Source organism: Cnephaeus nilssonii (genome assembly GCF_951640355.1).
Source record: "Cnephaeus nilssonii genome assembly, chromosome: 12".
NCBI classification, from domain to species: domain Eukaryota; kingdom Metazoa; phylum Chordata; class Mammalia; order Chiroptera; family Vespertilionidae; genus Cnephaeus; species Cnephaeus nilssonii.
The window spans coordinates 26837335-26860199 of record NC_137083.1 but is presented as its reverse complement, the minus strand read 5'-3'; the positions used below and the strand labels follow the sequence as shown (position 1 = coordinate 26860199).

Below are 22865 nucleotides of genomic sequence, written 5' to 3'. Positions count from 1 at the left end.
CAGGATTGTCAGAAATGACCCAGGCCAAGCTGAGGAGCACCCTTCTTGGGACTTAGCAGAGGTTCAAAGGGGTTGGCTGAACTGTAAACCTGACCTAAAGAACTGTGTGGCATATGCTCTGGCTGCGCAGGGAGGAATGTGCAAATTGGAGCACCGAGTTGCTTGCCTAGGCTGTCATGGACAAGGCTACTTGGTACTGTGCGGAGGTTTCTTCTTGAGCGTGTAAGTTCAATGAGCGAAATATGATTTGGTTCCACACTCAGTATATGGCATACACATCAGAGTGGGGAGAAAGAGCTGGAAAACATTTTATCTGCTACCATCTCTGACAAGGCAGAAGCGTTCATCTGAACCTCTACATGGCTGGTCATGAAAGTATATATGCAAACCATGGAGTACAGTTCTGGGCTTTATGGTAATTCTGTTGATTTTCCTTTATCCGATATGGCCAGATAGAACTCTGGTTAGCGGAGTGACCATCCTTTCAGGATAAAATTATCTCTTTCTATTGATACTAATACATAAACAATTCTCTTTAGGATTTAGGTTGTTTTTTTTTTTTTTACAATGTATTTTCCAAGAAGTGGCATGGCTTTATTTGGGTGGTTCTTTACTTTAAACATGGGTCCTTAAAAATCAGGTTTATAATCTAGGAGCCACCAAATGCGCTGTTAGGGAACATATTGTTTCTGCATATTTTTGGAGAAGCAATGTCCCTAGACAAAGGTAACTGATCGTTTCCACCCATACAGCATTTCTCAAATACCAACATTGTCCTTATAACTAAAACTTTAACAGAGAATCAGAAGCATCCAAGGTGGACAGTAGTAAGTTTAGATGAGTTTATAAAAAGCACCCAGCAGAAATAAAACAGGAAGTCTTTGCTTCTTCTCACCTGCCCTTTTCAAATAATCCCCATTGGAGTGCCATGCATATTAATTAAGTACCCAGCTCAGCATGAGGCCAAGGGTTTGAAGTCTAATTTTTAAAAATTATTACCCCAGAAATGTTCACAGCCCTCTATAATTGTATCCCCAAATTATAACCTCTCCTTTTGTGTGGAGATGACAATCTGTGTTAATTTGTAAACCACACATATTAGAATGGGCCTTAGCGGCTAGGTTTCAGTAATTACACTTTAATAAGGGGCAATTATTTTCTACAATACCACAGATTGAGTCTGATGCTGCTTTGATCCAAGAATAAGGACATTAAATCTGAAAAAAAAACAACACACCCACAAAAACCCAAAAAAACCAAAACACCCCCCAAAAAACAAAAAGCCCAACAAGGAGATTTTCGTTGCTCCTGAAGCAACAGGGGTGCAATCCAAGCAAATCAGGACTTAGCTGCCCGTCTGAATAACACCTGCAATTGGGCCACAGGAGCACAGAAAAGGCTCAGTGGTAGAAAAACACAACTTGGCTAGTCATGTCACCCTGTAAAGAAAACTGGAGAGGTGAGGCCAAGGAAAAGAGGCCCTTTGGGAACGGTAGGGTGTTAGCTTTATATAAACGAGTGGCGGCATTATGTGAAAGGCATGCTTACGTTGCTGTTGTAGAAGCAGTAAATCATCGCAACGAAGAATCCCTGTAAGGAGGAGGAAGGACAGAGCTGGAGTTACTTTTGTGTGCATTCCACTGTAGTAGCCATCAATATAAATAGTCACTCTGGAGAGGAACATTTTACTGTTGCGAAAGCAAGTCGAGGCTCGATGAAAAGCAGTTACTACCACGCATATTCCGTGCTTCACGACTGGAATATGCCACGTGTTTTTCTTGTTAGAAGAATTCTGTCCTTTAGTTAAAAGGACAGCGCTGGTCAGCATGGTTAATCTGCTGCTGCCTTTAACACGAAGATTGCTAGCAGAGTCTGCTGACTAGCGCGAATTTGAAAAGAACGTTTTGTATGTAATTTTTAAAAACTGAGATCTTGTAGAATTTAGTAAAGAAAACTTTTGCAGGTCCGAGTGTCACAGTGCCTGGCTGTGGGCCTGACTGTGCCCCGTGTCTTCCCGGTGAACTAGTGCAGTAGTGTGCCCACAGCCAAGTTCGTCTCTCCAAGAAGGACACAGACTAAGTGACCTCTGAGATCCTGGTCACCACTCAGACGTTCCCTTACATTTAAGCCTTAATTATCAATAGAAACGGCCAAAGCAATTATTAAAACAATCCCTAAACTTTATTTTTAGCCCTATTAATTTTGATTTCCAGTAGTAGAAAGTATAATTACTTTGAAATTTATAATGAAGACAGCAAAACTCTGGCCTAAGAGCCTGTGGCAGACTCACCTCTGCTTTAGGACCTCCCATGCCCCGACTTGCTTTCAAAATACCTAGTACTATGTCTACTGTGGATCTGGGGCAGAGTGAATGGAAACAGCCATGCTCCATTTCTGTGTGGCAGACATGGGGAAGCTCCTGAGAGCCCACTCTGTTCTCTCCCGCAAGAAGACAGAGCTGGATGCCCTTCCCTTTACAGACCCTGACCGTGACCGATGGGTTCCTGACACTCCTGTGACAAATGGAGGGTGACAGAGCGGAAGCCATGAGTGGCTCTGTGCAGATTCATTACACCTCATCGCAAAACTGATTCAACGTTTACTTATGAAAAGAGGTAATTCAAATTACCAAGCAGGAGAATATGCCCGTTCTCTGGAGTCTGCCTACCATTGCAGGACTGGCTGACCTTAGAGACATTCTAGGGTCCTGACCTCTCTAATCATGGTCAAGGCAATCAAACTGAAAAGACTGCATTGCAGTTTAAGAGGAATACAGCTTCCAGCTCGGGGTCCAGCGGAAGGATTTCATACCGATACAACATCTGCTTCTCTGCTCTGTGTTTTCAAGGTCTGAGCGACTATGTTGATAGTAACCTAGCTGGGCAGGTACGGAATAAGCACACCCGGGGCTTCCTTACCTGGAAATGGCTCAGAAAGTGCATCACGTAGTCATAGACTCGGGCAGGGATCTTGCTGTGAGGCCTCCAGGGTAAGATGACAAACTGGATTCCCAGCAGGGGCACCAGGAACAGAGTGGCCTTCACTGCCTTCAGGTACCGCAGAGCATCATGCTGACCGTCATTCTTAATCTTCTTCACGAGCACACGGAGGATGTTGATCAGGAAGAAGAAGTTGACCTGCAAAGATACGATGTCATGAATGAGCAGACCATCCAGATCAGTACCACTGAAGGACACCCACTTTCCTTAATTCTTTATTCAATGTGGGGAGCAGAGAGCACCTACACAGGACGTGAGACTGCCTAAAAGGGCATATTCTCCCCCAACCCAACCTCTTACTGGCCATGTGATTTTGGGTGAGTTTACTTGAGTCTTTGGGTCTAGTTTTCCTGATGAGTAAAATATCCTGGTGATGTATCTCCTTGGAAGGGCTGCTGTTAGACACAGCATGGGACTGTATGTGAAGTGCATGAAATACTTTAAGTGCATGATCACTGGTAGGTAGGGTGACGGCTCATGTATCAAAGATAAAGTGGAAGATAGTTTTGCTTGGCAGAGCCCAGGGGAAAAAGAGCAGGGGGACTTTGCTGTCCCTTACTTTCTTACCAGCAACATCTTCAACATTCCTCAGCCCTTGCTCTTTACCTTTAACTAAGAGAATTTAGTTATAGTATTGTTTAAAAAAAATTTAATCTTTGGTGTAGGGTGTATAGAAACGAGTTTATGCACCCCCCCCCAATTTTATTAAATACAACATTTTTTTCAATCAAAGACTCTCAAATCAAATTGTTCTTCTTTTTATAGATCATTATTTAGCTTCATTTAAAAATTATATCGCTTCTCGGCCTTTTGGCTAAGATCAAGTGTAGTAAAAATTATAATATATATGCTATATAGAACCATCTTCAAAGAAATCCTCAGAGATAACATTGTTAACAATAGACTTATAAAGCAGTTCTCACCGTCAGGGCCGCCATGATAGGGCCATGGATGATGTAAACCAGGTAGGTTTCCACACTCATCCAGCAGCTGAAATAAAAAAAGGGGGGGGGGGGCGGGGGAAGAATATATCAACACAGATGCATTTTATTTACATTCATTTACTTAACTACAACTACCACAATACCTGTCATTGAAGTGCTTCAGCCTAGCAATAGCATGGCCTACAGTAGGCACCACCGGGAGCCCTAAAAAAATGTAAAAAAGTACAAATTACACCTGGTTTTCTGGTCATAAGCTATAACTACAGTTGAATGGAAAATGGTAGCTTACTTTAAAAAACAGTGGCAAATTTAACATCTCTGTCAAGGTACTTCCCTGATGTGTTTGCACAAAGTATCTTTGGTCAAACCAGGTAAACATGTTCTTGGTTAGAATATCGTGTGCTTTCAGAGAGGTTGGTGAAGAGCACCCAAATAATTAAAAGCCTTTCTTAGTATGGTAGGTACAGTCTACTCTCCTTGGGACCATTCTACCATGGTTATTAATGACGTAGACCGGAACGCCTTTCATTGTGTGTGAGCTGGGCTCTCTCCTGGGGAGAAGCTGGTCACCCTGGAGGGATGTGACCCGGGACAGCATGTGGACGTGGTCGTGTAATGGCTCTGAAAGCCTTGTTAATGTCTGCAGTACTTCGTCTCGGCCGTTTGTTTTCCTGTTTATGTCACGTCCATTGATCCTGTTCTCTTTCAATAAGAACACTTCAGAAGAGCCAGTGTAAGTTCTGGCTGCGGAACCTTTATTAAGGCAGCGTAGTATTGACTTCTCTGCCTACACCTGAAGTGCTAGTGGAAACAATTTTGAATTTATAAACAGAATAATGGAGATAGTTACTGCCAGGTTACATCTTTTTAAAAATAAATGTTCATTCTATACAGGTAGCCTAGAATAAAGTTGTGATTTTCGTAAGAAAAATATATCTGTTTTTCTCAGATGTACCCAGGTACAATAGAATATGATGTAATTTGGTTTGAAAAATTGGTAGAATGAGTTTTTAAATGATTATCAGACTAAGAAATGTGTCTCAGAAGTAAATTAGACTTACACACTTTGATTTTCTGTGAATTATATGCAAAAAGAGAGTGCCTGAAAATATTGAGTTTTCACCAGAGAACAACCTCACCTTCTAAACCCATGAAGCATATAATTTAATAGGAACATCGATTAAATGTTTGACCTGAAAGAATTTTGAGTTTGACTATTTATACAAAACATAATTGTGTTGTATACACAGCAGTCCTAACATACCTTTTCCCCACTTGGGTTTAGGGATATTCATTCTCTCGATTTATTCTCAAATACTTACTTTTAATTAGACAACAAGAGAGGCATATGGAGATTTCACTCCCATCTCATCATTTTGTAGAAAGGAAAATGTGTTTCTTACATATCACATAGAGGAGTATAGGCCACATATCTGTTAATTCCTAAGGCTCTTTGCCTTCCTCTAGACAGGATACCTCTTTTTCTGCACTTAAAAAAAAAATATCCTCACCAAAGAATACAGGTTTTAGAGAGAGGAAGGGTGTGAGAGAGAAAGAGAGAAACATTGATGTGAGAGAGAAACATTGATCAGTTGCTTTCTATATATACCCCAACCAGGGTTCAAACCCACAACCTAGGTATGTGCCCTGACTGGGAATCAAACCTGCAATCTTTTGGTGTCTGGAACGACGCTCCAACCAACTGAGCCACCTGGCCAGAGCTCATTACATTCTTTTTGATACAGCTGAACAACTTGTTTCTTTTCTCCTTTCAATTGTTTATGCATATTAAGCAGGTGTCTTCATTGATCTGTCTGTAATGATGCTGCGGAAAGCTTTTATAACTAATTCACAATGTAACAGTATGTATGGAAAGAGCAGTATAAATTGTTCCTTCTAGGGTGCCCTCATCCCTGCTGAATGTCACAGGCAAGAATAAATGTACATCCTTTTTCTTCCATGAAAAATTTTTGAGTATGGCAGATGGGTGTTCTTAAACAGTCAAAACTGGTACAAGAAGTATGCCATACATTTATTTCAGAAGAAGTAAGTAAAATAGATCAGACAGAAATGGTGTCTCTCTGTGTGTGGGTGTATGTGGCAGGCCTGGGTTGAGCTGTTATTTTCAGGTCTTCAATTGCAAGGCATCTGATCAGCATCAATCATTACTCTTGTGATGATCAGAATTGCTATTGGGAGGCTTAAATTATATCCAGTTGATTCTTGGCATGACCAGCTCTTGGAAGATTAGAAATTCTTGAAAGGGTGTGTTTGAGGCTGAGAAGGGCAAGGGAAGGAAAGATCAACCTCTTGTGCAAGGCTGGAGCTAAAAGAAAAAAACAATAAAAGCCCATTTTGGTTTTTGTAGTCTAAGTTGTTTTGAGGACAGAGAAGAACCTAGCACCTGTGGTGGGGCCAGCAGATTAGTCAGAAACCTGATTTCTAAGTTCACTGGATGGTCAAGGACTGGGCTGCTGCTGCTCCTCCCCAGGGTGGGGTGGCCCACAAGGTGAGCCGTCCAGTTCACAATCTATACCAGAGCTGTCCCTAGGCAATATTTGTTTGATCTGCTTCTATGACTTCCCAGACACATTCTATACAATTGGTAACAATGTCTGTTGGGCAGGGATTTAAATATTAAGGTTGGTGTTCTCAGAAAGCTTTTGGATTCCAAGAACTTTAGAAATATACAGACAGAGGTGAGCGTGGCTCAAAACTCAGTTGGAGGAAATACATACCCCAGCCCAAGAGGTAATACCACTTCATCGTTTGGTCCCCATTGAACACGTTCACCACAAGGAGTTTGTGCAGATAGATCCCTTCACAGAGCATCCAGAAATAATTGCATAACATGAAGTAGTGGTTGATACAATTCAGAATCTTGCAGCTCAGCTGTCAGAAAGAAATGGAGATACTCAGCGGAAGACACGGGCAAGGATTTGACAGTAAACAGAGGGTAAATGTGACAGTGAGTCAAAGTATCTGCATTCAGCCCATATGCAGCTTCCCCGAGCATCTGTTAACACACGCCACCCTCTGTATCCGCAAATCAGAGCCATGGTGCCTAGGTCATTTGTACTACATATAAAGAGCCATCTAGGGGAATGGAAGACTAGACCCTAAAATGTTCTTTTGCTGTTACACTTTGGTGACTTGCATGGATTAGACAAATTTATTTTTCTTCAATGAGCCTGAGACCCATCATTTTCTAGAACAGCCAAGGATCTGTCACCTGACTTTTAAAGCCCCTTTTCTATGGCCAATGAGGTGAATAACCCAGAAATGGTTAATGCTGAAGCTCATTGATATGTTGGTGATATCTCTTTAGGCACAAAGAGGAGATCCCCAGGGGATGCATTTGTCATCTATGATCTAGGAGCTATGCTGAACCCAACTGATGACTCCGGCTTTAGTTACTGGCTGGCCTTTTAGTGCTGATAATCCTAATCATCCAAGAGCATAAGCTCCCTGTTCCAACAAGAGTCACAATGCAATGGGAACTTCCTGACTTTGACCCATATATATACTAGAACCTCAAGAGGAGGAACTATAGAACTTCATATCAAGATGTTAGTGCAGGTGGTAAACTAAGGGGCAAAAAGGTTCTGTCAACTTGAAAACTGTCAATGTGCACATTCTCCAAAAGCTAGCTGAACGAAGGAGGAAAATCCCCCACCCAGAAAGTCAGCATTAACTAACTTTGTCGGGAAGTGCTGAAGTGTCTCCAGAGGAATCTAAAGGTATAACATTTTTAATTAAATGTGAGTCTGTCATGCAATCCTGAGCTGATTTCTGATAAAGCCTTAGAGAAAATGAATTGAGTCTATGGAACTGTAGACATGATTCGTTGTGTTTGGGGCGAGGGGGGAAGCACTGGAGAAAAAAAGTCCCATCTGAGATAAGTACATTGGAAGATGATCCAGCAAGTGGCCAAGGAAGCATTCTGGAAATGTTCAGCAAACAAACAAAAAAACCAGTCAACAGAAAAGCAGGATGCACACACAGTGGAAAAGAAAGTCTGCTGGCAGTGCAGCAGGGGAGTAAGAATTAACAGCTTGCTATGCTCAAGAGTCTTTCTCTATATGATGTAATAAGCATATTATATCACTCTTCTCTGGGGATTCTCAGGCCATGACTGATCTAGTTTTATATTCTCAGACCACAGTCCTTTTGATTATTTGTGATTTATAAAACTCTGAGTATTCCTTTCATTCTGCTTTTACATTTAGGCCCTTTTGGATTGAAGCAGAATTTAACAAATGTTCTGAGTTTCCCCATCTCCTATGCTGTGTATCACAGAAATGAAACTGGGTGTCACCGTTAGAACATGACAAGGGCTCAAGGCCTAATGACAATGGTAACAACTATAATATAAACAATACTAGGTAACAAGTGCGAGTTGCATTGTGCCAGACCCTGTTGGGGATTTTGGGTGTATTGGTTTATTTAATCCTCACAAACAACTCTATGAGGAAGGGGCTATTATTGCTTCCACTTTACACATTGGGAAAGTGAGGCACCATGAGGTTCAGTAACTTGCTCAACATTACAGAATGAACTGTTAGGGAGTAGAAGAGCTGGGATCTGAGGTTCTATCGTTCAGCAAGAACAGTGCTACAGTATTTGGAGCAATCCAGCGAAGCACAGCAAATACCAGATTGACTGTTGCTCTGTAGCTATGTTCTAGTAATAAACCAACATGCCCCAAAAGAGTGTACGAAACTCTTTGTACTTCAACTGGAAGTTTTTTGAGAATGAAAGCAAATCTATAAGAAGTTCTGCACTAAGTTCATGAGAGCCTTTTAAAAGCAGTGGAAATGCAGATGTTGAGATGAGGGCTCGCTACGTAAACCATGCCACAAGAGACCACTTGTAAGCTATGCTTATCTGTGTAGAGGCACCAGCCAGATAGACCAGCTAAGAGAAACTGGAAATTGGGCTGATGCCTGTGGCCATTTTAGGAATAACTTCTTAAAATCCATAATAAATTCTTCAAATCCAATTTTAAGTAATTCAGTTTAAAGAGAATAAAGAAACCCTCTCTATTTTTCCACATCATCCGATCTTTATTGAAATACCACTTATTGATTTTGACATGGGAGTAAGTAACATGGAGTAGCATCAATGGCCAGAGTGGGATATTGTATCCCATGATCACATCTTGGCATTAGTCTCTCTGCATTGTCCCTCAAAACCATTATCGTTTTTCATTCCCAATCTCATTGCTTCCAGAGCCTACAAAATGGATAATTCCAATGTAGTTTCATCTGCCACTGATCTCTCATCTCACTCTGCTGTCCCTCTCCCCTCCCTCACATTTCTATACTATTCCTTGCAGCAGCTGCCTCTGGGTTAGCCAGGAGGAGTCCATTCTCCTCCCTGGGTTTCATCGGTGTTTCCTGCCTCAGCCCTGAGCATCCATCCATTCTGAGTAGATCATCCTATGACTAGGATGAAGTTCCAACAGAGTTTGGTGGCTCAAGTGTCCTGAACAAATGAGAATGAGAAGAAATTCACTTTGTTTTTCAGAACTTGGGACTCATTTGATTTTCCTTATACAGGAGGCTACAGAAAATGTGACTTGATTGTTTTGGCTTTTGAGGTGCAAAGAACTCAGGTTCCCAGTAAAAACTAATAATCTCCCTGTACTGTATCTTTCAGATCCAGATAAAAAGTTCAGAGACACATTTCTTTCCAGAAAGTGACAAGGATGCCACTTCCTTTCGATGCAGCAAGAACAATACTTTTAATTATGTCTCCTGACTTTCCACATGAAGAAATAAGCAGAGAGAGCAATAAATGAAATTTTAAATATTATGGAAATGAAATGCTCCAATTATACGGATGACAATGGGCAATTTTCACATCACTCAGTAAACTGAGGATCTATTCAGACCTTATTTATGCCATGAGTTCTTATGAGTTTAATTTAAAAAAATTTGAAGGAGTAGAATTTTCATGCTTCGTTTTTATAAGAGAGAACCTGCTTAACCTAAAAACTTCCAACGGAAGGAACTGATTACTCTGATCGGAGAGGGACCATGGACCCATGGGGACTCCTCGTTGAGGAGTGAGAACACTGTTTTATTTTGCCCCCAATAAAATGTACTCTAATAGAAGTAGTGCAACAATAGTTGGGATGATGCAGCCACCTTTTATGAGAAATAACTTTCTTTTTAAAATATATCCCCACTGGGAAGGAATATCTTTTTGCCTCTTAACTGCTAACTCAGTGACCTGAGAATTGGGTCAAAATGAAAAAATAACCCATAACTCTTAATTTGCTTAGGAGAGAAAGTGTCTTTAAAATTATATATTGTTTTTTTCAAAGTAGGCATATGCCTGAATCAGATAGATGAACTGATCGTGGACATGCTTTTCCTTAATTGTGATTGTGGTTACATTTCTCATGTTAGTTGCAATTTCAATTAATATTTGAAGATTGAAAATGTCTAACAACTTCCCTTTCTAAAAAAGTTTTGCGCTTTTTTTTTTTTTTGGTCCTTTCTTGGGCTTTTCTTTGCTGTCTCTACTCTTCTTGGCTATGGAGAACCTTAATCTAATGTTTTCTGGAATGTCAGCTTTTCAAGAACAATGCAACATTTCAAATAATTCATTCAGTTTTACAAACAATAACACCATGTTAACTATTTACAAATGCTACATCTTTAAAAACAGAATTAAAAACAAATAAGGCAGTGCTCACCGGATCCGAGTTCACGTACTCAATATTGGGGACCACTTGGGTTAGGTGGACGAGGACACCAATAGAATTCAGAATGTAAGTCAGAAACATGTGCTTATGCATGGTAACCCGTTGGCAGGCAAGATTCCTGGAAGCAAAGGTAACAGCATTAACCAGTGCTAAAACGTTGAAATACCTGGGGGGAAACAACATTTTAGTAGTATTTTTAATGTTCCCTTTAGCAATAGTTGAGAGAATGTACTGAAATAAGTGAGGTTGGTCCCATCTCTAAGATCTTACTCCTGAGTTTTAAAAACAGTTTTCCCACAGCTTTCAGTTCTCAGGTGGCTTTGTCCAACAAGTGCAAGAGTGGGTGATAAAATCACTTTTAATTAGAATAAATGTCCCAAAATTAATTGAGAGAAGAACTCTTACAGGAGAAACCGTTACAGTTTGGCATATGCTTCTGATGAAAAGTTGACTATTTATTGATGTAACCAGGCAGAAACTGTGTGGCAAATGGGATAACAGAAAATGAAGTAAGAAGGAAGGGGGCCGTAACAAAGCACTGGGTCCATGTTCTTGACCCCGTACATACACAGGCTTTATGAAGTCTCCGGTCATCTTCTCTTTTGACATTTCCTCTGAAGTCTTTTTATCTCTCATGATCCAATTGGAATCAACTCTGTAGTTCCTACTTTCCACAATCTCCTGATGATGGAGCTCAGGCACAGGCCAAGAATTTTAAATAAGCTCAAATTTGACCTCAGTATGAGGTGTCCTGTGGTTTGGATCTGTCGATACCTATCCTCGTTGCATAGCCATTTCCCACCTTTTGAGTGCTAAGCTATTTGTTGGATTTTTAAAAGTTCCTTCATAAACTTTTAATATGTGTTTGTGCGAATGTTCATATGAATCAGCATGATTAAATATCCTATTTCACTTTTTGATGCAAATGAAGAGTCTATAGAATGGCTATAACAAAATTGGAATGTTTATCTTAGATAAATGTAAATCTTGTATTTACCATATTTGATTCAGTTAAAAAATGCTTAGCATCATGGGAAAACCTAATGCATTAAGTCAATGATGCTAAATAGTAACTACCCCTAAAAATTATTCGTAGAATAAAGTTAGAATCCCAAGAATTTTGATGAAAGATAAAACATGAGGGTAGACTAGTTTTACTTACAATGCTTTTCCTATATTTCCAACTCAATTATCTGTAGGAAAAAGTACTACATTAAGTAATGAGGCCATGTGTTAGAGCACATTTTGATTATTGTAACTACATTTTTCAAATTTTCAGGAAGCACAAGCATCAGTAAATAGTTAATACAGAGTATTTAAAAGTTTGGCACTTGTTGATCAGGAGTAGAATGCAGAATGGGGTTTAGAGAACTGTTTCTCTCTCTCACACACACACACTACCATGTACTACTTTAGCAGTAGAAGTCTATTAAATAAACCAAACCTAATTGATTTTATAATAGTGCTATAAAAGTAGGTTGTAAATTTAAGGATTTTAAAAAAATGCTTTAAATGAAACATCATACCCATTTACACTGCATAAACTCTTCCCTACTGCACTGTTAAGCCAGAAACTTGCCATTTCCCTTACAGTCCTAACAGCATTTTATAATTCTCACTGGGAGGCAAATACCTCTGGCCTCATTATTGGATTCAGCATGGCTTAAACCAATGACAGTTGGCATCATCCAGCATGAGGAGTGTGGATGAAGGTATCACACAGTGCTGCTAATCTCAGGCCTGGTTTTCTGTTAGGCAGGTAGAGTTCAACAATCTGCTGATGTACAACACTGACTTAAAGGACTGGTTAATGTTCCGTGTCCTGTGAGAACTGGAACCACTCTGAATAAAATACGCTTCCTCCACCTCTAGCTTACTCTCAGTCCCTGTATCCCTGCTTCCTTCTTCTTCTCCCCTCCAGACATATATTTGTTTATTGCCTGTTATTTTCTCTCACTAGAATAGAAGTGCTAAAGCAGTTTGCATTGTGCAGCTAGAACAGTGTCTGATGCTTTGTAGGGCTTAACACATTTTATGGATGAAAAATATGTAAGAACAATTTTCTTCTTCAAACTGTGACTGCTTTTCCAGTACATCAGATAATTACATTAAAGGGTCGATGGTCCCATAGCTTACACTTTGTATCGTTCTGAACATTTGTCAAATTATTACTTTTTCTTTATTGTGGAAAGTATTACAGATGTCCCCTTGTTTGTTTGTTTTTCCCATTGGCCCCTGCCATCCTAACCTGCACTAGCCTCTCCCAGGCCTTCACTACTCCATTGTCAGTGTCCATATAGGCATATAAATTCCCTGGTTAATCACTCCACCCCCCACCCCTGCCTTCCTTCTGAAATTCGTCAGTCTGGTCCATGCCTCTATGTCTCTGGATCTATTTTGTTCATCAGTTTATTTTGTTCATTAGATTCCACATATGAGTGAGATCATGTGATACTTATCTTTCTCTGACTGGCTTATTTCTCTTAGCATAACAAATTCTTAATATAGGTATTAACTAATAGTGGATATTATCCTACTAGCTAAAAGCTATATACAATATGGTATTATGTACATAACGAGAAGTGATACTGTTAGGCTCCAAAGGAACAATATGAATAATATATAATATGAGTTTCTGTTTCTTGAAGGCTTCAATATAATTTCTGCTAATTGTTAAAAACTTTCTTGCACTTACTTGATGTCATTTACACTGAACTTTTTGAAATGAGTTAAAGGTACTTTAAAATTATTAAAATTCATTTAATAATCCAACATACATTACTGTGTACCTGCTATAATTCAGACCTTCTGGTAGATTCTAGGTATATATAGATCAGTGGTCGGCAAACTCATTAGTCAACAGAGCCAACTATCAACAGTACAACGATTGAAATTTGAGAGCCAAATTTTTTAAACTTAAACTTTTTCTATCGCTACTTCAAAATAGACTCGTCCAGGCCGTGGTATTTTGTGGAAGAGCCACACTCAAGGGGCCAAAGAGCTGCATGTGGCTCATGAGCCGCAGTTTGCCGACCACGGATATAGATGAACAAAACAGATAGCTTTGGCCTTCAGAGACCTTATATACTACGTCATTGCTTATTTACTCTTCGTGTGATAACTAATATAATTTTTCTTGCTACTTCATGACTCTCATATATCTCTTATGATTTGTAGAAGATCCCCCTCCCCCACGCAACTTTTACAGAGTTTTCCATTTATTTCAGTATCTTAAAGAAGAAAGAAAAAGCAGATGCTATGAGGGTACTTACTTGAAACGCAGGAAAATCGCCAGTGAAGTTATCAAGGTGAGAAGAGAAACAGAGTGTCCCACAACGGCCACGTAGAACATCATGTATGCATGCTGGAGTAACAACAGCAGCAACAACAATAACAGTTACAAAGACCAATGTGGTGAGTAAATGAATGACTATAGAAGGGGGGAATGGTTTCTATCTTTAAATATCAGTGTAAATCAACAACTGTTTCCCTCCTTTCAAATAACTTACTACAATTAAAATAAGTATTTCAAAGAATTAAATTATATTGAATTATAATAAACTGGATGAATAGATTGAATATTATAAGATTAAGAAATGCATGACGTTGGGGGAAGAACACAAGACTGGATTTATCAGAGCTGTTCTTTACTCAGAGTATTATTATTAAGTCTTTGTGTACTTTCATAAAGTCAGTCACTTCACCTCTCTAGACCTCAGTAGTCCTCACCTATAAAGTAATTTGGTTGGACTAGATGATTTTTAAAGGGATTATATGAAACACCATTTATAAGAAACACCATTAAATACTGGGATACAGAAATATTGAATGTAAAAGAATGGGAAAAGATGACTCAGATTAACACTAGCCGTAAGAAAACTGGTGTAATACCATATAGGTGCAGATATTAAGTCAGGAAGATATAATAATTTTAAATTTCTATGCACCTAATAATATAAACTCAAACCCCCATGTAAACATAAAGCAAAAAGTGATATCTCCTAGTCACCAATAAAACACAGACAATGGCATTATCACCAAATACTGAAATCTGAAATGGAACCTACCTTCATTTTTTCAGCAGAGAAAGCATAACACATACTGTAGTTAGTCAAGGTTTCATTCATGTCAGCAGTTAGTTCCCAAGATCCATTTTTTTCACAGTGTTTCACAGCCACTTCTGTTAATGAAACATAACAGTTATTGCTTACCATTTCAAAACAACAAGAAGGAAAAATAAATTAAGGCTTAAAATCATTTCAAAGTGTTAACCACTTCATGGAATTTGAATATGCGTATTAGTAAATGGAGACTACCATGAACCTACTAGATTTTGGGATGTTTTATACAAAAAAATCTTAATATATGGTGTCTCATGTTAGCTTTGGCAGAGCCCTGTAAAACAGATACCGCTGTCTCCATTTCACAAACAGCCCAGAGATGGAGAGGTTATAGAATTTAAAAAGTCAGTAGCTAGTGGCTGAGCTAGGATTGAATACCAGGTCTTTCAGACTCCAAAGTGCTACCAACACTTTACCTCCTGTTTCTTTGTTTGTTTGGTTTTTTAACAGACATTAAACTTATGATTTTTGATAGAACTGCGAGAAGAGCAAGACATACTTTTCTTCATTTATATGCAATATTTATTTATTGACTTATGAAACTGCAGGGTTTTTTTTTGGTCAAATGATCAAATATTGGCAATTTCATATGGCTAAATTCAACAGAACAAAGAAATTCAAAACTAGGGGATGCATCTTAGCTCTATGCCATTAATGTTAAGTGTTTGACTCCAAGGGCAGGGTCTTAAATACCTCTTTGTTAAATTTGTTTTTTACACTAACGAAGTCCTTTAGACTATTAACACCTTTTTTTCCTCTCTCTTTTATTATTTATTTATTTTTTTAAAATTACTTTATTGATTAAGGTATCACGTATTTGTCATCAACCCCCCCCCCACATTAACATCTTTTGAATTTCAATATTGTTATCCACTCTTTCATGATCTACCTGTCTTTTACCAAGCACTTTGTCTAAAATGAAATCTCTGTCATTTCATTAAACTGCTTTGTGTATGATCAAGACATAGTTTTGGGTTAATCGTTAAATCCTAAAGAATTTAAGTTTGTTGAATTATATGTATTTTTAAGATGTGCTTTTCTTTTGGAGTGGGTCTGCCCCCCACCTGAGGTAGTTCTATCCAAAAACCAGACTGAAGAGATGGATTTATGCCTGGAAATCTGTTTTGCTGACCAAAAACTTGTCTTTTAGTCAATAATTATGGCCACTTTGGCAAGATCCCATTGCCGCTTTGGAACTGGCATTGCAGCCTCAATTGCAGAACAGCTCTTTGTGCCAATCAAGTTACCACTAATGTAGTTGTCAAACAAGATTAATGAAACATCATTTATCCGGAGGAGTCAGTAAAAACCTGGAGGATTACCATCAAATGGCATTTAGTTCGAGTTTACAGGAATGTAATGATGAGTGGGGCACAGGATTAAGTCCTTTCTCTCTTCACATCCCAACTTTTCCATCAAAATGTGAATTCCCAGAAGTGGTTGACCTGAACTGGTTTTAAAAATGCCCCCTCCCCCTCTAATCCAATTTACATTATTTATGTCTTACTGGGGTAGAATTTAGGATCTCATCTTTGAAGAAAGCACAAACAGCATCTCCCAAACATTGTCTTGGAGTTAGATGAATTTCTCTACTTTAATCTGGATTCCAGAAACTTTCCTGCTTGCAGTTACTATCTGATGTTTTCTGTCTTAACTGATGTCCTCACTGTCATTGGGCAGTAACTTCTTGCCATTCACAGTCAATGAGTGAGACTAACTAGATGAGCTGCTTGACCCTGAAATATGGTAGAAACTCTGACCAAACAACTCTAAAGTCAAAGTTGATTTTCCATAGCCTCTTAAGTGTGAAACAAACACTGATAACTAAGATGGCTATTAAGTGACTTAAAGGGTGGGTATGGTATACAGAGTGGATACACTGGACGAGATAATTAATTTCCTGGGCAGAATAGTGCTGCACAATTGAAAACGTATGAATAGATTATTTCTGGAATTTTCCATTTAATAGTTTCAGACTATGGTTGACCACGGTTAACTGAAAACACGGAAAGCAAAACTGCGGACCAGGTGGGATTTCTGTAATATATAAGAAAATGTTTTGAAAAGGAAAAAATATGATATTCAATGAAAAGTGTTCCTATATTACTTTTATAACGAAAGTGAATTTGGTGTCACTATTTTACTAAACAAACATTTGTTGAATGTTCATATTGTGCAGGACACAGCTGGGTGTTAGTACAATTCATTGTAACAGTATTTGTTTTATTATCTGAGCATATTTTAATAATCTGCTGGAACAGAAATCTGGTATCTATAGTTAACACTTACTGATTTATTTTTCCTTATATATCATGGTTTTATGTAATTTTTATCATTATATAAAATTACCATTGGGCATGTTATGCCAGCCTGCTATTTGCTAACTCTAGATCAAGCATTTGCGTAAGTCACTAAAATGTGAGACAATTGAAAAAATTTTTAGAAACCATACATTTTAAGAACGGATCACAATTAGTTTTAGAAAAATTAATTGAATTTTTAATTAAAATTTAATATTTATTATTTAAATTATATAAAAGTGAATTTTTATTCAAAATGTAATAGAATGTATGACCAGTGTGCACAAGTGACCAGTAACGTGACTTAAAAAGTAAGGATAGCTTGTTGCCCTGGCTGGTGTGGCTCAGTTGACTGGATGTCATCCCATGTACAGAAAGGTTGCGAGTTCGATTCCTGACCAATCCCTAGAAGGGGGCATGCAGGAGGTAGCAGATTGGTGTTTCACTCTCATATCAATTTCTCTCTCTCTCTCTCTCTCTCTCTCTCTCTCTCTCTCTTTCCCTTTCCCTTCCTCTCTCTAAAAATAAAAAAAAATCCAAATAAATAAATAAAATAAGGACAGCTTGTTAGATGTGTGCAACTAGGTAGTATTTCATTTATGGAAATGCTTCAGAACATGCTAAACTGTGTAGAGTATGACTATGTAGGTATATTTTATATCTGACTTTCTTTTGAGGAACATGAAAAAAACCTCTAAAAGTGTCATAGCAAAATATAAAATAAAAACAGATACTCTACCTGTTGTATCGAAGTCGGGAAAATAATCTGGGCATGGCTGAGTGGTTGTCTGTCCAGCCGGTGTGTCATCCCAGCACAGCCATCCATCCCATATGCGATTGCAACGTAGACCTGGCTCTTTAGAAAGAAATTAGCATTGCCATTGTCAAAAATCGCCTTAGTGGGACTTAATAGTGCATAGACAATTATTCTGGGGATTTTCACTTTGGAACTACCCTATATTAAAAAACAACAACAGTTGCAGCAGTAGCAACAAAATAATGGCATTAACTTTACTGACCACTAATGGAATTTACATTTTTGTAGTGTTTTCTCCATTTGTTCATCAAAAGGCACATGTCTTCTGTATGGAATCTCTCATCCAAACTCTTTCCTTTAAAGCACCTTTGGAAGTGCTATAAGAAAACTTTTGTGAAAGTATATGCACAATCACCCTTGGATAAACTTAACCTTGAAAAAAACTATATGGCTTTGGAACCTATGAATCTTACTAACCACTAATCTTCATTCCTAATTCAAGGGTGATGAAATTGTTCAAAATTCATCATTTGTAATTCATCATTTATATGTAATCCAACTGGAAGATGCATTTGCTTCCAGTTGGATTACATATGAACAGTCTTATTACTTTAGAATAACACTTTACTAATGGCTAAAATAATGCTCAGTTTCGTCACTTTGTGTATTCATCAATGTTGCCTCTAGGTGGTTTCTCACTGCTTTCAAAAATTAAATCTCCAAAATATGAAGATTTGTCTGTACACAGATATTCAAAAGAATGAGTATTGTGTAAGTATAAAAGGCAGTTCTAAAATAAAAAGTTTCAAATAATAATCAATAGCACAATCCTGAGGTAACTACTAGCAAGATAGAAGTGAAGGTGACTGCACTCACTTGGTCTCTGAAAATATCATCTTTGTGTTTCCATTGTCTCATTTACTTCAGATAAATGGTTTCTTTTTGGTGGTGAGTTGCATCTAATGCCTTTTCATGTTCTTAAAAACCCTGAAACTACTTCAGACAGAAAAACCGACCTGGTTTATTGTTTCAACAAGAAATTAAAATTTTAGCTATCTGAAGACAAACCATGTCTAGTAATAGAGTATATTTACGCCCCCTCCCCCTGGCCCCACGAGTGTTGTCTTAGAATATATAAGGGTGTACAAGATATTGTTGGCTCTTTTCAAATGATCTAGGGGACAAGGGAGAGAATTTAAATGGACGTAGCCATGCTTGGCCATCTACATTCTCCCTTTTGTTTTCCCGTGGGCTCTCAATAGCTAATCAAATATGCTTGGCCCTGAGAATATTTGGGCAATCACATAGAGTATTTAGAGAGGGTGATAAACAATTCTGCCTAGGAGATATCTTTTTCCAGTTCATCTGGGAACTGGAGGTAGAAAGGGAGAAGGAATCGCATGAGTTATGAACCAACTGACAGGTAAAGGAAGACACTGCCTAATTAACCCAAATAAGACCAGGTTTTATCAAGTTCCACCTCAGGCACATTTTCTGCCCACCATCTTCCAATTCCCTTCTTGTCATTTTCCAGTTCCTTTCCTTCACTTAGTCCTGTATTGTTCCTGCTTGCTAGGTGTGAATACTATTATTGTAGTAATTTTGTCCTTAATGCAGATGTTAGCCAGAGAGTCTTCAGATGAACTTGAGCAAATAAACTAGGCATGTCTGCTGCCTGAAATGCACAAAATACTATGGTATGAAAACCAGTGTTAAAGCTGCTGGCACATTAAATTAAAATCAGTCAATACATATTTAGTCACGGAAGAAAATAAACCTTCAATGATATTTGAAACACATATTTACATCCATCCTTCTTTTTACCTTCTTCTCTATGGTGTCGGGTTAACCTTTCCATTCGGATTAAGCATTTGGCTTCTGCAACCCGCATTTTCCATTTTCCCAATCTGACCAGAAATGAGTCCTCCGCTTTTAGAGCGGTTCTATCGGTTTTATTAGAGGAAAGAAGAGTTGGAAACTGTATTAAAAAAAAAAGTCAGTTACATATAGAGAGTATGAATGGGTGGTTTACATAAATAAATGAAACAGTAAAAAAATTTAAAAACATTTATTTTTCCTCCTATAAAACAATTATACATCATCTCTATGTGGAATATTTTTGCTTTATAACATTCATTCCATTCACTATTGAAAATGTATAGCAGCCATACAAATTCATGCACATCTTTATCATACAAGATTTTAAAAATTGTATTACCACTGTAAAGTTTAGATGTATACAAAGAAAATAACCTGATTTCCAAAAAATACGAATATTAAATCAACTTTGTTGTCTTTGGAACTCTTAAGAATCATTAATCATATTATTTAAAATAGATATACATATTTGTGCACTAAATAAGCTTTTTTATTAGATTTCTTCAGCTGATTTTTATTTGTGCTTATATTATGCACACTGCCACAAATTTATTCTACTTATTACATAGAATAAACAAATCTGTTCTGAGATATTCTGCTTTGAATAACTGGCTTTACTCCCTTTCATTGGTTTAATCAACAGATCACCAATACAGAGTCATTCATTTGCATTGGTAAAAATCAATGTAAATCTTGAATACTACTTTTAGATATTTTGCATTTTTGGTACAGGCTGACATTAGTTTTGCCAGTCTCAATTAATTCTTATCACCATCCTAGGTATTATCAAAATTGATGTGTGTGTGTGTGTGTGTGTGTGTGTGTGTGTGTGTGTGTGTATAAAGATCACTGTCTAATTGTGTTCATAGAGTTGCCAATTTCTTTTGTGGCTATGACATTTTAGTGGTGTTTGAATCTGTGATTTTTTACATACAGGTTCTGCATGGAGATTTTTTTTTTTTGAAGAAGACTTGCAAGCTTCAACCTACACTTACTTTTCTTCTTCAGAAGTTAGGAATACTTCTTGCCTCTCTATCTGTTGAAACATACTTTTATTTGACTTTTCTCTGTCTCATTAATCTAACATTGAAGTTTCCCAAAATGTATTGATAGTTAGCAAGAAATGGAGTAAAATACTAAAGAACCTGCAAAAACAAATACCAAGTGGTGGGACATAAGAGGCTCAATGCATTTTAGCTAATGTTACTGAAATTATAATGAAATAAAGTTATTTTGTAGCTTTTTGATCAGTGAAGGTTGTGAATGGAGAGTGTTGGTAAAATTCTTGTGGGAGGCTTCCGATGTCCAACTGATTAGTTGGGAGAGACCAAGCAGGAAGCAGAAGGTATGGGCTAGGTCAGTGGTCGGCAAACCGCGGCTCGAGAGCCACATGCGGCACTTTGGCCCCTCAAGTTTTTAGCAAAGGCCAGCTTAGGAGTACCCTAATTAAGTTAATAACAATGTACCTACCTATATGGTTTAAGTTTAAAAAATTTGGCTCTCAAAAGAAATTTCAATCGTTGTCCTGTTGATATTTGGCTCTGTTGACTAATGAGTTTGCCGACCACTGGGCTAGATCATCTCATAATGGAACAAGAAAGAGCAACTCACAGCATTTCTCAAAGAATAAAAACATGAAGGCATATTTGAATATAAGGAATGGAGAGTAGTATTAGTCAAATAGCCCAGATATTTTAGCATACATTACTAGAAAAACCTGGTAGGGATCTCAGAAAGGGGACAAATTGGGAAAGAAAAACCTCACTACTTGGAAGAAGGTAGTTCCCTCTTAGAATTGTTTTGGTGGTGCTAGCAAGCCATCTGAATAGAAATTGTTTTCAAACAGAGGAGGAAAAATAATATTTATTGTTATAACAACAGTGTTATAACTCAAGATGGACACTTATTGTAAATATAGTTGAAACCACTCTTTAAATATTAGGATTATTTCTAATTTTAATGCCTCTTGAATTTATGGCAGAGAAAAGAGAAGTTAATGAGCCAACAAAAATGATTTAAAATGTACAAACTCTTTACCAATGTAGATGAACACCATTCTGTTGTCATATGACCCTTTTCCCACTGGTTTTAAGATCGATCAGCAAGCAGTCATTGAAATTGATGAGCTAAGTACTATGCTAGATGCTGAGGGTACAGTGTTGAATAAAATAAGCATAGATCCTGCCCTCATATAGCTTACAGTTTAGCAAGAAAGATCAACACTATAAAATATTTCCAGACACCAGAAACTGTGAAAGGTCAACAACTATAAGTTATTAAATGCTTAGATATTCCATCAGGAACTGAAATGTGGTTTTGGAGTATAAAAAAGTATATTTCAGAGATTTAATATTAAGACTTTTTTTTGTATTTCATTACCTTAACATTTCTATGAATGTGTGTTAATAATTTGACTAAAGATAATGTAACCATGGTCTTTAATAAATCATGGTGTCCTCACAATAAAATATATTAATGATTGATTCAGCTTATGTATGTAGTTTAGATACTTTGTGGCTCTATTGTTAGAATCTTTAGTTGATATGAGAATAATCCTATATAATAAAAGCCTAATATGCTAAGTGTCTGGTCAACCAGTCAGTCATTCAACCCATCAAAGCATAATATGCTAATGATATGCTAAGGCTATTCAACTGCTTGCTATGATGTGCACTGACCACCAGGGGGCAGATGCTCTGACCAGTAGGTTAGCTTGCTGCTGGAGTCCGGCTGATCAGGACTGAGAGAGATGGGCCAGACATTCCCTAGAACCCTCCCATGATCCCTCCCCGGTTGGCCAACCTCCTGTGTCCCTCCCTGGCTCCAATCCTCCCTGGCCCCGATTGTGCACTGGTGGGGTCCCTCGGCCTGGCCTGCACACTCTTGCAATCCGGGACCCCTTGGAGGTTTTGGCCCGATCCCACAGGCCAGGCCGAGGGATCCCACTGGTGCACGAATTCATGCACCAGGCCTCTAGTCAAGTTATATTTTTCTTTCTGAGCCACTTTCTCACCATTTTCAAATCAAATTAGAAGATGGAATATGTCACATATAAATCTTTTCTGTCACTTCTGTCACAGATATTTTGGACACTAAGGATATTTTATTTAAGCTTGGCATTCTTTCCAGAAGTAACAGTCTGAATTCTATC

The 22865-nt window shown here is 38.0% G+C and overlaps 1 protein-coding gene across 1 annotated transcript in view; it reads right to left on the bottom strand.

Annotated features, from left to right (window-relative positions):
- Window positions 1-22865, bottom strand: part of CALCR (calcitonin receptor) — a gene marked incomplete at both ends in the record, with an annotated part of 48812 nt that overhangs the window by 347 nt on the left and 25600 nt on the right. The window contains 10 exons of the mRNA XM_079785330.1: window positions 1549-1590; window positions 2919-3137; window positions 3923-3989; window positions 4087-4147; window positions 6682-6835; window positions 10650-10824; window positions 13931-14022; window positions 14726-14838; window positions 17819-17935; window positions 19661-19814. Coding sequence (XP_079641456.1) covers window positions 1549-1590; window positions 2919-3137; window positions 3923-3989; window positions 4087-4147; window positions 6682-6835; window positions 10650-10824; window positions 13931-14022; window positions 14726-14838; window positions 17819-17935; window positions 19661-19814 — 1194 coding nt within the window. The remainder of the gene's footprint in view (window positions 1-1548; window positions 1591-2918; window positions 3138-3922; window positions 3990-4086; window positions 4148-6681; window positions 6836-10649; window positions 10825-13930; window positions 14023-14725; window positions 14839-17818; window positions 17936-19660; window positions 19815-22865) is intronic.